Raw genomic sequence first — 13,357 nt, 5'->3', positions numbered from 1 at the left:
GCGAGGCGAAACCCGGAAGTAACGCTCTCCGTTACTTCCAGGTCGCCACAGAGCACAACTCGAAAATGCCTAACCCGAAGAATATTCATCCCGAGGTATGACTATATATTCTCAACTATCCCATGAAGTAGATCCATCCTTGATCTTTTGGGCATTGTGTTATGACTGAACACCTTAACGTACACATCCACAGAATGTCAATCTAGATGCCCTCTTTGTGGAAGCGCCATAGGTCAGTGGCACAGAGCATTTGCTTCACATGCAAAAAGTCCCAGACTCAGTGCCCGCCATCTCCACTGAGCCACTGCTAGGCATTGTAGACAGTACTGAGCTAAGTACAAGACAGCTTCCTGTGTTCTTTCCATGTAGATGCAAAGTGTTACATTGTGGCAATAAAACTGATGATGATAATAAAAAAGATTAATACAGATCAATATTTATATCTATATTTAGTTTCCTATTACATTGTTTCTCCTTGCTATTGCAGATCCTGGGCAACATTGAAAAAACTGATGCCTACCTTTTGGACAAGGACTTAATGGACATCATTTTTACTCTTGCCAAGGCTGGACATCCTCAGCATGTACAAAACATTTTGGAGAAGATGAGACATGATAGGGGATACATTCCAGGTAATATTTTTGAAAGATGCCAACAAATCTGATTTGCTTATTGGCACTAGCCTTTACTCTTCAAAAAAGGAAATTAATGAAAATGCATGGTTATTTCTTATTTAGTTAACCAGTGCATCCATTTGGGTAGCTAAGGGTAGTAGCTGTGGAAGAGAGATATACATAAAATGTCTCTCTCAAATAGAATTGTAAAATGATACATAGTATTTTTATAATCATGTCTAATTGGTGGTTATTCTGACTTGACTTTACACAGTCTTGGTGATATTAATCTATACTTAGCTCAGTTGATTAGAGCATTGTACTTCTTTACGAATTGGTAGTTCTCAGTATGGCACATGAGCAGAAATAGTTAAAGATTACATGGGTATAGCTACTGACTTAAAAAATGGCTACAAGCATCCTTACTCATTGAGCAGTGAAAGCCAATAGAAGCACTGAGTGATAAATTTGTAGATCTGTAGAGTAGTTATTCTTTGGAACTTTAGTTAATTTCAGTGGCTTTTATACATGGCTTCTTCTGAGTTGCATTGAAATATATCCACAATGCTTGGTAAGTAGTACACTGTAATTTATCAACACATTGTTAAGCACAGCTATTGGCCATAATGCCTTTATAACTGGACCATAATGTTTGCTTTGCTTATTACACTATCATTTTCCATATAATGTGTAAATTGAGTGCTTAAAAATAAATGGTGTACTACTTCTGCACATTAATGTATTGATCCTGCCCCCGACTCTTCCTAATCATATTTGGTTTCTCTCTTCCCCCCCCCCCCCGGTGCTGAACTTAACTACCTAGATGCAATGAATCTCTGTCTGAGTTTACTAACACACGGCTTAGAAGATACAGCTTTTCAAGTACTGAAGACATTCCCTTCAGGGTTGTCAGATGCCCAGAACGAAGGCAGCATAGACCGTGGCAACTTCTTCTTACGGCATTGTGCAAATTTGAACATGGTAAGCGAAGTCCTACAAAGGACCCTTAAAGCAGGGGAGGGAGACCCTTTGACATATTGCTGGACTCCAGCTCTTGTAACACCTGACCTTTGGCCATGCTGTTCGGGACTGATGGGAGTTGGAGTCCATTAGCTTCTGGGGGTTTACATTTTCACCACCCCTGCTTTAAATCAATATTTTTTTCTTAAGCAAACTGTTCACTCGCAAAGTCTGCTCCTCTCCCTTTTTCAAAGCTGTATTCTTTTCCTCATATGTCTCTCCCCATTCCACCCTATGAATCCTACTCTGATATCCACATCTTTAGCTTTCCCTTGTCTTCATACATAGCCTTTGTTCCACTTTGTATTCCTGTTCAAGTTCCCCCTCTGGAATTGGTCAGTTCCTCCTTGCAAGTAAGCCCGCCCCTCCCTATTGATCACTGGCTTCCTTGTGTTTCCTTTGCCACCCTTATTATGCCTTGCTTCCTCGCTTCTGGCATGCAGTTACATGAGCGACTCTGCTGCTCTTATCGCTGCTGGGTTACTATGTGTTGGATGCATGGATTAATTCATAAACATAAGAACTTAAGAAGATCAAACTAAAGGCCTATCTAGTCCAGCATCTTGTCTCCCATGGTGACCAACCAGGTTCCCAAGGGAAGCCCACAAACCGTATGTGAACGCAGTAGTGTGTAGGCCTTCCCAGTCAAAGCCAGCACTCTCTTTGTTCCTCAAGAATATTTGAAGTACAGTGGACCCTTTAGTTACATACTGCTTTGGATACGTAACTTTCGGGTTACGAATGCGGCAAACCTGGAAGTGTATACTTCCGGTTTTCGCCGCGTGTGCTGAAGCAGCACCTCTGCCTATGGACTTTTCGGGTTGCGGACGGACCCCTGGAACGAATTTAATTCGTATCCGGAGGGTCCACTATACTCATTCACTTAATTGTGTTGAATATTGCCAGTTGAACAGTGAAATTCTTAAACCTTCCATTTCCTTACAGCCAGTGGCTAAACTGAAACAGTTCTGCAGTGACATGAAAGAACACGGCATTCACGCTGCTCCCCTGCAGATGACTCTGTTGTGTGCGTTGGAGTTAAAGAAAACCGGTACTTTTTCTTATTGCTTGCCTCAGTTAATTTTTTTTACTACTTAACCCTGTTACAACCCCATTTATTGACTCTTTGACTTTCTTGATCTTTTCAGCTTTGGCTATTGATCTAATGAAGGCCATCAAAGGAGAAGGCGAACCCGTCAGACCTCACTATTTTTGGCCATTGCTGGTTCACCACCAGAAAGAGAAAAATGTTCAAGGTTAGCATTTTAAAAATCAAACCTTAGCTTACTGTGCATGTGAACTTGTAACACGCAGCCCTGTAGCCCAAATGGGTTTGTGCACGAGAAACAAAATAATGTTGCAGTACAGGCAGCCCTGCTAAGGCACTATTGTCCTATTGGTGTGGTGATGTACATTGCAACAGTTTCTTTGTCATTACTTTTTCCAGCCTTTTTTGTTTTGTTTTGTTATGCCACTGGTAACCTTCTTAAATTTAGAACTCTTCAAGGAGTTGTGATTGTTTTAGCTTGACTGTAGCAAAAGTATTTGGTTTGTTACTATTTCCTTAGCCGTTTCTCTCTTAATATATCTTCTGCTCACCAAAATCTAAGGAAGCTTTTAAAAGTCGGGCTACATTGTGGAACCCTTGTTTTAAAGATAGAAAAATGATTTAAATTTTTTTTGGACAAGCTTTGCTCATTCCAATGCAGTGATAAGTTAAATGTGAGCTTAGTTACAATAATGAAAGCACAAAAATCTCCATTGTTGAATGATCATGACCTGACAGCACACTGATTGAAGGACTGAAATGTTCAATCTTTGGGATTCTTAAGTAGGTTTAAGCATTTAGCACACACTTTCCCCTGTTACACATGGGGATGTCTATAGGATATGAATAAGAATTGAACAAATATTACATTTTAAAGTACAATATCTAATTCTTTGGTTTGCATTATTGGTAATTCAGAAAGAGTGGTCTGATAAAAAGATGCTTTTAACAGAAGTACTTTCCCCTTGGGGAAATTAAAAACTGTCTTTTTCATCTTATCTCACAGTATAATGTGCTTTAGAATGAGATGCAGAGTTGTTAGTGTGACATTGGGTGACAAACAAAATGCACAAACAAAAAAAAAGTGCTTTTAGCAGGCAGTTTGTATTGCAATTTTATTTTAAATATACAGTCGCATCCCAGTTTAGAAGAAATGCTGTAACAAGTATTCCCTAATTGTTTCTGGCTATAAAAGTGTGTCAAGCCTTTTAGAAAAACCTTTATAAAACAATATTCTGTTCTTGTTAACTCTTTAGGTCCCTGAAGGCACTTAAAAGTACTGGGCAAATTGTTCTCCAGCGTATCATTTGAATCCCAGCATGTTGCAAATACATTGTAAAAACTCAGAGTTTCAGCATAGGCTTAAGTTCTCTTCCATCCACAAATAAATGGGTGAATAGGTATGCATACATGTGGTCATATTCATCCAGTAAAATATTTTATTGCATACCTGAACAATTTGCTCTGCAGTGGTCAGAGGGTGTAACAGTTGATGGTTACAGCAAATGAGGTTTGTGACATCAAATGATACTGAATCTTCACTTCAGAAGTCTAGCAATGCCACAAACACCTAAGAACCATCAGTTTAAAAACAGCAGCAAGGAGAAATGTGTAGGTGTCTTTGGCCACATAAAGGGAAATCTTTTCTAAGTTTGTACTTCAGCACTTCAAGAAGTTCTGGCTGCATGTACCAAGAGCATTCTCTGTTCTTGTAGCCATCCAGTCTCCCTTTGCATTGTGCTATCTTCAGCATAAAGTTATCAGTGTGAATGCTCTTTTCTTCAGACAGGTTCAATGCATATTCTTTCTTGCATATTGCTATGTTCATGATGCAGTTTTAACTGTAAGAGATCACAGGAATTGGAAGAATCAAATTGAAAACTGATGCATCTGGGGAGAAGAGCACAATATAAATAAATGTTATCTCACAAAGATAGAGGGAAAAAGTAATGCTGCATTAAAATTTCACTTGGTGGTGTCTAGTAAGTGGGCAGACTTTCAGTGTATTATGTAAACAAAATGTTATTTGAGAGGCTAGTTTTTGGTAGTTCAGTATGCAGTTCTATTTTGGATTTCAAGGATGAAGCAGATAATATTTATTGTGGTGAACTCCCTTAAAAACTCTTAACAGCAGTGACATGTGTTTAATCTACAGACTTCCCTAGAATTTTCTGCTGTTTTTGTTTTTACATGAATACCGTAGAAGCGTGGTGTTGAGAGAGCTTGCCAAAACAACGCTCCACATAGCTTTGTACCCTATCGCAGATAGAAACTAGTTGCTAATAGTTTGGAAAGTTCTCCATTCTTAGCTGTTTGTTTTCAGCTTCTAAGACATCTTCAATTTCAGCAAGATCCTGAACTTTGATTACCAAGGTAATCAATTTCTTGCACATGAATGTTTCCTTTGTATCAACGGATTCAGATGAATTGAGAGACTTGCACCTTTTGAGGCTTTGTGCTGAAATACCTACTCAGCCATAAACTCACTGAACCAGTTTGCATTAACTGCAAAAGGATGATTGGTCTTACCTGAAGTGTAGATTTGATAGGTTCTGGGGACTAGCTCTATGATCTTCTCTGTAAAGAAGTAGAAATGAAGTACTGTTGAAGGAAAAAACACTTAGGTGACAGAGAGAGCTGAGAGAAAATGACCTGATCCGTCAGGCAGGAGGGGAAAAAACTGAAGGGGACGGCACCTGCCTCCCAGAGTTATTTGCTCTCCTGCCTCCATCACGTGACGAGGGTCATAACCCAACCCATTCAGGTCCTCAGTAACCATAAGAAATCCATAGTTCAGCTGTCCTTATGCACGTTGCCTTCCTCCCTGACTTCCTTCTCTGGACAACTATAGTTAGTCATTACATCTGAATTGGCAAGCTGTGGTTTGAACTTCTTCTCTGTACTAGAATTGGAAACCACAGTTTGATGTGAGTTGGCTATTCCAGTTTGCAGGGAAAGTGAAGAATCATAATTGGAAAGAGGAGGGGAAGCTCAGAAACCATGTGCATGGCATCTCCTTGGCCCTGTTCCTAGACCTCATTCCTAGATTTTGAGCTATCAACCTGATATAAATAATGACAGTGTGCTATGAAGCTGTTGTGAGAACAGAAAGGTTAAAGATGAGAACGCATATGCAAATTAAGGTAGTGATTAAACCGTTTACATTATTGTTAATCGCATCTCCTCAAAGAGAATTGCCCAGAAAAATCAGTCACATGTTGTGCCATGAGTTTCCCACATTTCAGGGAAGCTTATGCAGAATAAATTTCTGGCGGGCATGCTTCTTTGGTCTGTTACATTTGTGCATTGCATTTCTTGGGAAGAATCTGTGCAAAGTCTGTATGCACATACTGGTTATGCAAAATGGTTGGTGTGTTTGTAATGGACATGCTTTCTATAGTAGATTGCTACATCCCACAAGGTAAGAAGCTTCTTTCTTTCCAGTCAGTCAAGAAAATCCAGAAACCAGTTATGGACATCATTTGTAAACGTTTGCAAATTTATTAAAGACATGAGGGATGTGAAGTTCCCAAGCAATCATCTCTACCGGTGGTATAAATTCCAGACATCTCTGAAGGTGTGACACCCCTTTCTCTAGTGGCACTAATGGCATAAGGGATATTCCTAAACTTTTTGGACCCACTGACAGATACTGCTACATCCTCATTCACTGGTTAAAGCAAAATTCCAGATCCACTGCCAAAATATCCCCCCTCCCCCAGCAGCATTCCTTCATTATATATCAACACATGTTCAAACACATGTGAGCATATAAGTAGATGCATTCAGTCTCTCTGTTTTCTGATCAATGTTGACACAGATTTGACTAAGACCGTGCTAGAGCTATCCTGGCTTATGCATGATGCTAAGAATGTTTGTGTGTGTGTGTGCGCGCTTTTTAATCTTAAGATATTTACAGTTCATTGCAGTCACTGTTGCATTTGAAGTGGATTGCCTGTTCTACACATTTAGCCTGTGTTCTGCACTTGGAAAGCTAGGAAAGCAGGGTTTGGGCTAAGACAAAACCTTCCTCTTTATATGCTAGTTGGTTACTCTTGGTAAATGAGAGAGCAATAAAAAAATATGAAATAGTTTGCCTGTGTCATTGTAGGGTACAGACCACTCTGCTACATTATTCTGCTGCTTAGGTTGACAAAGCTCAGATTATGTGGAATGAAGTGATAGAATATCAGATTGTACTGTGTTTTGAATGTCTCTACCCCCTACAAAGAAGATGAGCTCATCAGAGAGGAAGAATTTTGTGTAGTCTTTCCCCTGATATACTAGTTTATTATATTCAGTCATCTTCTGTCTGGGGAAACATTCAAAACTGTCACCTGACTTCTTTACCTGCAGTATGCTGCTAAAGAGGCAGTACTATCTATATTGGATAAACTAACCTAGATATGACCAATAAACAGCAAGTATGTTTACTGATTCAAATTTGCACTGGCCATCTGCCTTTTAATTGATTAATGCATTTATTAAATTTTCATTTAGCAAAGCCTCAATATGGGTGTGTTTTGTGATATTAACTCAGTTTGCACATGCCGGTAAGCCATGATTTATGGCAGCAAACAGTAACAAGCTACCATAAGGCTTGCGTTAGAAGGAGGACTTTGGCAGAATTCGTTTTCACTCTTCATGAAAGCTGGGCTGTCTTTGCATACAAACCAGAGATGGTAGTTTAAACAAGCCAGATTTATAACCCATAGTTTGAACCGCTTTGTGGTCTTTCTACAAGCAAGTGGTATATAAAGTTTATGAAATAATAAATAAATAATAAATAAGTTTGCTTGTCGGGAAAGTAACTAGGGTTTGTTTTAAGCCACAACCTGTGATTCATACAGAATGCTGCCAAAGTTCTCCTCCCTGCTATACAGCTGGAAGAGAGCAAAAGCCCCAAGAGCCCATAGCAGCTCTTTTCTGCTTGAGCTTACAACACTAAACTATGGTTTAGTGTTACATGTGAATGCAGCCACTCATTAAATGATAAGGTAGCAAAATGTAGTATGCCCTTTACTCTCAGACTCCTGATTTAAACCAGTCCCGTCAGTTAATCAGATAGTTCAGTAGTGTGCACTGGTTTAAAGCCCTGAGCCTTAAAAATAGGAATCTGTTGCAAGTGCAAATGGATGGCCAAAGTGTTAAAAGAGAAAACTGTCCCTGCAAGCATATATTTAGAACAAGTAATTCCACTATGTGTGCACATTTTGATAGGCACTCTCATCTTCCTTGGATACTTTATCCAATATCCCCTTAAAACGCCTCTCCCCATATAAAACATTAATAGTATCCTAAATTCTAATCCTCATTACAACACTTGCATCTGCTCCAAAATAAAGCCAGCAAGAATAGGGTTGTAACAGATGTGAATTTGGGGTATGAAAGGCCATAAGCATTTTTTGCTTGATTGCGTAGAGATCTGAACCCACATCTCCTGGCTATTATGGGCCTAATTTATTGTAGCAGTTATTTTAAAAGCAAACAGATGTTACTGATAACGTGCATCCAAACACTTTTCTCAAAGTATAGAAGTGCTGATGAAATGCAGTTTCAGCTGAGTTTTCGTTACCGTTTTTTGACATCTTATAAATATAAAGCATAAGCTTGCTGTCAGATTTTGAAATGTATTGAGCAAAATTATATTGTAATTAATTCTTTCTGGATACATTTGCCGGTTCTTGGCCAAAATCAGTCCGTCTTCTGTTTTAAGGCAAACTTGAGCAAATGATGCGACTTTAATTTAGTGTGACTTGTTGGCATGTATTTTTAAGTGCTCAAAGGGAATTCACATTTGATTATTTGCACCGTAGTGCACTGCATAAAATATTCATGGAAGTGTCACTTTTCCATAGGTGGCACTCCAGGGCAAAGACAGGGACTTCAGGAAACTTTAGAATTTTTTATAGTAACAAATATGTGAGGCAACTTGGAAAAAGGAGAAAAAAGCATATGCTACTTGAATCTGGTATCCTGCAGCATCTGACAAATCATTTTTATGCTTACAAAAATTGCAGTACCTGTATAGGTTTTGACATGAATTCCGGAGTTGGTTAGCTAGACATGATGTAATAAAATGCAGCATTATGTTTTAAAAGGCAAGAACTTAGCCATAGTGTCTTTGTGGTAACCTTTAAATGCCAGATGCAAGACTTTTACATTTCCTTTTTAATAGTTAAATTAGTTAAACAGATTAACCAGGGGTTGGTTTTACGAAACAAAAAACCCCACCATGCATTCTATTATGCATGCCAATAAATGTGAAACTTTTGCTGAATGTGTCTCTGTTACCACTTCTCTTTCTTCAGATCCATTGTGAAAACCCAACTTTTCCATAAGGTTGTTGTCTTAACATAGGGGTCAGTCGTGGGCTGGTCCACTGTCCCTCACACCTTGTGGGGGGCCGGACTATGTTTTGAAGGGGAAAAAGGAACAAATTCCTATGCCCCACAAATAGCCCAGAGATGCATTTTAAATAAAAGGACACAGTCTACTCATGTAAAAACACACTGATTCATGGACCATCCACGGGCCAGATTGAGAAGGCGATTGGGCCGCATCCGGCCCCTGGGCCTTAGGTTGCCTACCCCTGTCTTAACACCTAAATCCTTGTTCCCCACTGTAACCAAGTTTAAATTTGCTAACTTTCTCTTCCTTGCTACAGTGTGTTGGGAGGGGAGATCTGGCCAGAACAGTGTCCTGTCCCCTTCTGTTTGCCCACCCTTCCCTTTTAGGCCATTCTGCTGCCATCAAGTGGAAGAGTTATTTTCCCCATCTGCCTTCCATCAAACAGCCTTAACACGCCCCCTTCACGTCTCCCCAAAAACAACTTCAAATGCCCTGCTTAGGTGATGTATAAATGGAGTTCACAGGTTTTTTAAATGAAGCAAAGATAGAAGTTTACTAAAAAGTCAAAAGAGTTAGTTCTTTGGAAAATGACTTTACCTAGGCTGGTTTTGTGTTACTTTCCCTATGCTACCAGTGGAGCAAAAATGCAGTGAAAAGTAAGTAGGTTTACAAATAGTGCCTGCCACCACCAGCAGCATCAAATGAGCAAAGGTGAGGGGGGAAGCCATTCCTACTGCTTTTCTCCCTGAAACACCCTTCCAAGATGTACTTGCCCACTCAGAAGGTCTGAAACCTGTATTTTGATCTGAACTTCATACTAGTTTCAGATGATGAATTGAAATATCTCCCAGCTCTAGCCCTAATAGCTTTTGGTTTCTGAACCTTGATTAGCAGATTGGGAGTTGGCTGTAGGCTTATGTGCTTATGGTAAAGATGCACATGAATGTAGCTGATTTCACAACAGAACCTGATTCCCCAGGACAAGACAGAGCAGCAACTGGAACAAAACAAAACACAAAGTCTCGTTTCTGTAAAGCCATTTCCAGTCCTTTAATTTTTTTCTGACAATGCATGGAGATTTATAGTTTTAGGGTTGAATCCAATGCAGCGTTAGCACTTCTGCTTGCATAAATGGATATCCTCTCCCTCTATCTATCCCCAGATCTGCTCTGGAGAGTCCTATAATCCTCCAGGGCAGATGTTGGGGCATGTGAGGGGCTGTAGGTGGAGAGGTTCCACTGGAGAAGCGGAACTCTGATCTGTTCACACTTGGACACATTGAATACGGCCCAAAGTTTCTAGGTAGCTGAAATTCAGCATCTGGTTCAGCATCTGTTTTCCCTCCCGCCCTTTAGGTACAATTGAAGTCCTCAAAGCAATGCATGAAATGCAGGTAGAGCCTGATATAGAAACATATTCCAACTACGTTTTGACAAATTTTGATGATATCAGCTCTGTGCGCCATCTGCTGCAGGTGAGTTAACTAGTTGGCTTATTACTTTATATCCCAGTGATGTTAACTTACCAGGTTTCATTTTACTTTTGTGGTGATCTGATGCTGTAATAGCCCTAGAAGCATGCCTCCTAAATAAACCTTTTAAACCTTATCTTTAATGCATTTTCCGTATTTTTCCAGAAAGCTGCTTTGAGGCATTAAGGGGGGGGGGCTTGTTTTTACACCAGTATAATTTTAAGCCTTTCACTTAAATCACATTTCTAATTTTTAAATCTTTATGCATCTCAAATGGTTGCTGTAAGAACTAAAAGCTATTGGCTTGCAACTAAATACACATTTTATTGTCTTAGACAATATCCAACTAACTCTGTCAGCCCCAGGATTTATGCTTGTACAGTGGAACTCCCTCTCCTCTGCCCGTACACACCCCATGCCCTCTCCAGATCTGCTGGTTGAGGGAAAACCTAGAACCTAGAACAGATTTAAGGGTACACAGAGTGAGGAGATTCTGTTGTGCAAGCGTAATACATAGATATCTCAGAAATATTTGCAACCTTCTATTAGGAAGGCCAGGGACACGGGTGGCGCTGTGGTCTAAACCCCTGAGTCTCTTGGACTCCTGGACTCTTGGACTTGGACTTGCCGTTCAGAAGGTTGGCGGTTCTAATCCCCGCGACGGGGTGAGCTTCCGTTGCTCTGTCCCAGCTCCTTCCAACCTAGCAGTTCAAAAGCACTCCAAAAAAAGTACAAGTAGATTAATAGGTACCACTCCGGCGGGAAGGGAAATGGCGTTTCTGTGTGCTGCTCTGGTTTCCGTGTTCCATTGTGCCAGAAGCAGCTTAGTCATGCTGACCACATGACCTGGAAAAACTGTCTGTGGACAAACGCCAGCTGCCTTAGCCTGTAAAGTGAGATGAGCACTGCAACCCCAGAGTCGTTTGTGACCTGACTTAACTGTCAGGGGTCCTTTCCCTTTCCCTCTCCCTTTTTATTAGGAAGGCCAGTGCCAACCTTCCATTCAGAAGAGGACGGGGCTTGTCTAAGGCTGATTGCTGAATTCATACCAAAGTTCAAATTTTATGCTGGGGGTCTTAACCACTGTGCTCTACCAATTGTTACTGCATTTAGTCTCTCTATCATATTCTTTCCATAGGAAGCGAACTGTCCTATTGATAGTAAATCACTCTCTGCAGCAGAAATCAGATACACAGCAGCCACTGGGAGACTGGAGGATGTTTTAGCTTTATGTAAGTATCCTTGATGTTGTAATTATTATTTGTACAGCCGTTGTCTGTTGAAGCTAGACATAAAAATGAAAAACTTGCTTTTTTATTTTTTAAAAAAGTCCCCTTGATAGTATAAATAAAATTTACTTCACCAGTTCCCTAGACTTGGAGTTCTAGTGTAGCTTGCCTCTTTATAAATACAGAATTAATGATTAAAACAAGCACAAAATAAATCCATAAATTCGCATTTAACCTTATTTTATGAAATCCACAATCTCAATCAGTAGGGCATTGGTTTCCAAACTTCTTTAGCCTGAGGGTTGTGTTCAGTCTTGGCCAACCTCCTGGGGGTTGCATGCAAGCAGTAGTGTAGCCACCCCACACTCTCCCATCTATAGGATGCAGTAGCAGCGGATGACAGGCTGGGGTTGCAGTGGCATTCTCATTGTTGCTGAGTATTGGAACAGAGCAGTGGAAGAGCAAGGCTGCAGTGTGTTTGGTGCCAGCAGGAGTGCTGGATTTGCTCTACCAGTGCCCCTGCAGCCCCCCTCCCCCTTCCATCCTGCTTTGCAGATGTGACTGGACAACCAGAGGTCAGGTATGCCTGACCCCACAGTTCACTGCTGACAGACTGGACACACAGCCCTCCTCAGTGATCAGCTGTGTGTGTGCGTGCTATTTTTCCCTCCCATTAGTCGCTCTGATTAGCATTGGAGCAGACAATTTGCATTGCCAGGTGCCAGACTAGGTGAGGTGGTTCAAATTTCTCCACCAATGCTCACCAACAAATGATCAGTGATCTCACCTCTTCCCTCATCTGGCTATCTATTGATGGGATGAGGAAACAAAGAATGATGGTTTTAGGCACTTTTCCTAGGTAACCAGAGACGTCAAAGCTCACAATAGTGCTCATAAGTGAGATTCTGATACGCTGCACAACTTCCAAGTGTGGAGCATGATGATCTTGGGATCACTGTCCATCTCCTTTACTTTCCTTATGTGTGTTTATCAATGTTTTTCTTCCTCCACCCCACTTAAACTGCTAAACTGCTACAACATCCAAAGAGTCATCGGTGCATATTTGTCTTTAGTAGCTTCAAGACTCATAATGGTCCTGAAATGCTGCTTTGTACATTAAACCATTGAATCTGTATACCGGGGTCAGCAAACTTTTTATCAGGGGGGCGGTCCACTGTCCCTCAGACCTTGGGGGGGCGGATTATATTTTGGAGGGGGGGAAATGAACAAATTCCTATGCCCCACAAATAACCCAGAGATGCATTTTAAATAAAATGACACATTCTACTCATGTAAAAACACCAGGCAGACCCCACAAATAACCCAGAGATGCATTTTAAATAAAAGCACACATTATACTCATGTAAAAACACGCTGATTCCTGGACCGACTGTGGGCTGGATTGAGAAGGTGATTTGGCCGCATCCGGCTCCCGGGCCTTAGTTTGCCTACCCATGCTGTATACTGATAGTCTTACCAGAAAGGGTTTAATGTTAATAGATCAAATTAAAGCTTCCTTTTGTGGTGCAGCTGGTTAAGGGGAAGGCAACCTGTTAAAGCAGACTGCTACCAAGGGCTATTTGTTGCAGCTTCCAGGTTTCTATAATGCTTCTTACTTCACCAA

The 13,357-nt window shown here is 40.7% G+C and overlaps 1 protein-coding gene across 1 annotated transcript in view; it reads left to right on the top strand.

Moving 5' to 3' along the window:
- Nucleotides 1-13,357, top strand: part of LRPPRC (leucine rich pentatricopeptide repeat containing) — a 117,596-nt gene that overhangs the window by 21,582 nt on the left and 82,657 nt on the right. Inside the window, exons 8-13 of the mRNA XM_053383343.1 lie at nucleotides 488-632; nucleotides 1,438-1,595; nucleotides 2,580-2,685; nucleotides 2,783-2,890; nucleotides 10,389-10,507; nucleotides 11,643-11,736. Coding sequence (XP_053239318.1) covers nucleotides 488-632; nucleotides 1,438-1,595; nucleotides 2,580-2,685; nucleotides 2,783-2,890; nucleotides 10,389-10,507; nucleotides 11,643-11,736 — 730 coding nt within the window. The remainder of the gene's footprint in view (nucleotides 1-487; nucleotides 633-1,437; nucleotides 1,596-2,579; nucleotides 2,686-2,782; nucleotides 2,891-10,388; nucleotides 10,508-11,642; nucleotides 11,737-13,357) is intronic.

The sequence above is a fragment of the Podarcis raffonei genome, chromosome 3 (genome assembly GCF_027172205.1).
Source record: "Podarcis raffonei isolate rPodRaf1 chromosome 3, rPodRaf1.pri, whole genome shotgun sequence".
Lineage (NCBI taxonomy): Eukaryota > Metazoa > Chordata > Lepidosauria > Squamata > Lacertidae > Podarcis > Podarcis raffonei.
Note: the sequence above shows the minus strand (reverse complement) of the source record. Positions and strands in the feature narration are given on the sequence as shown.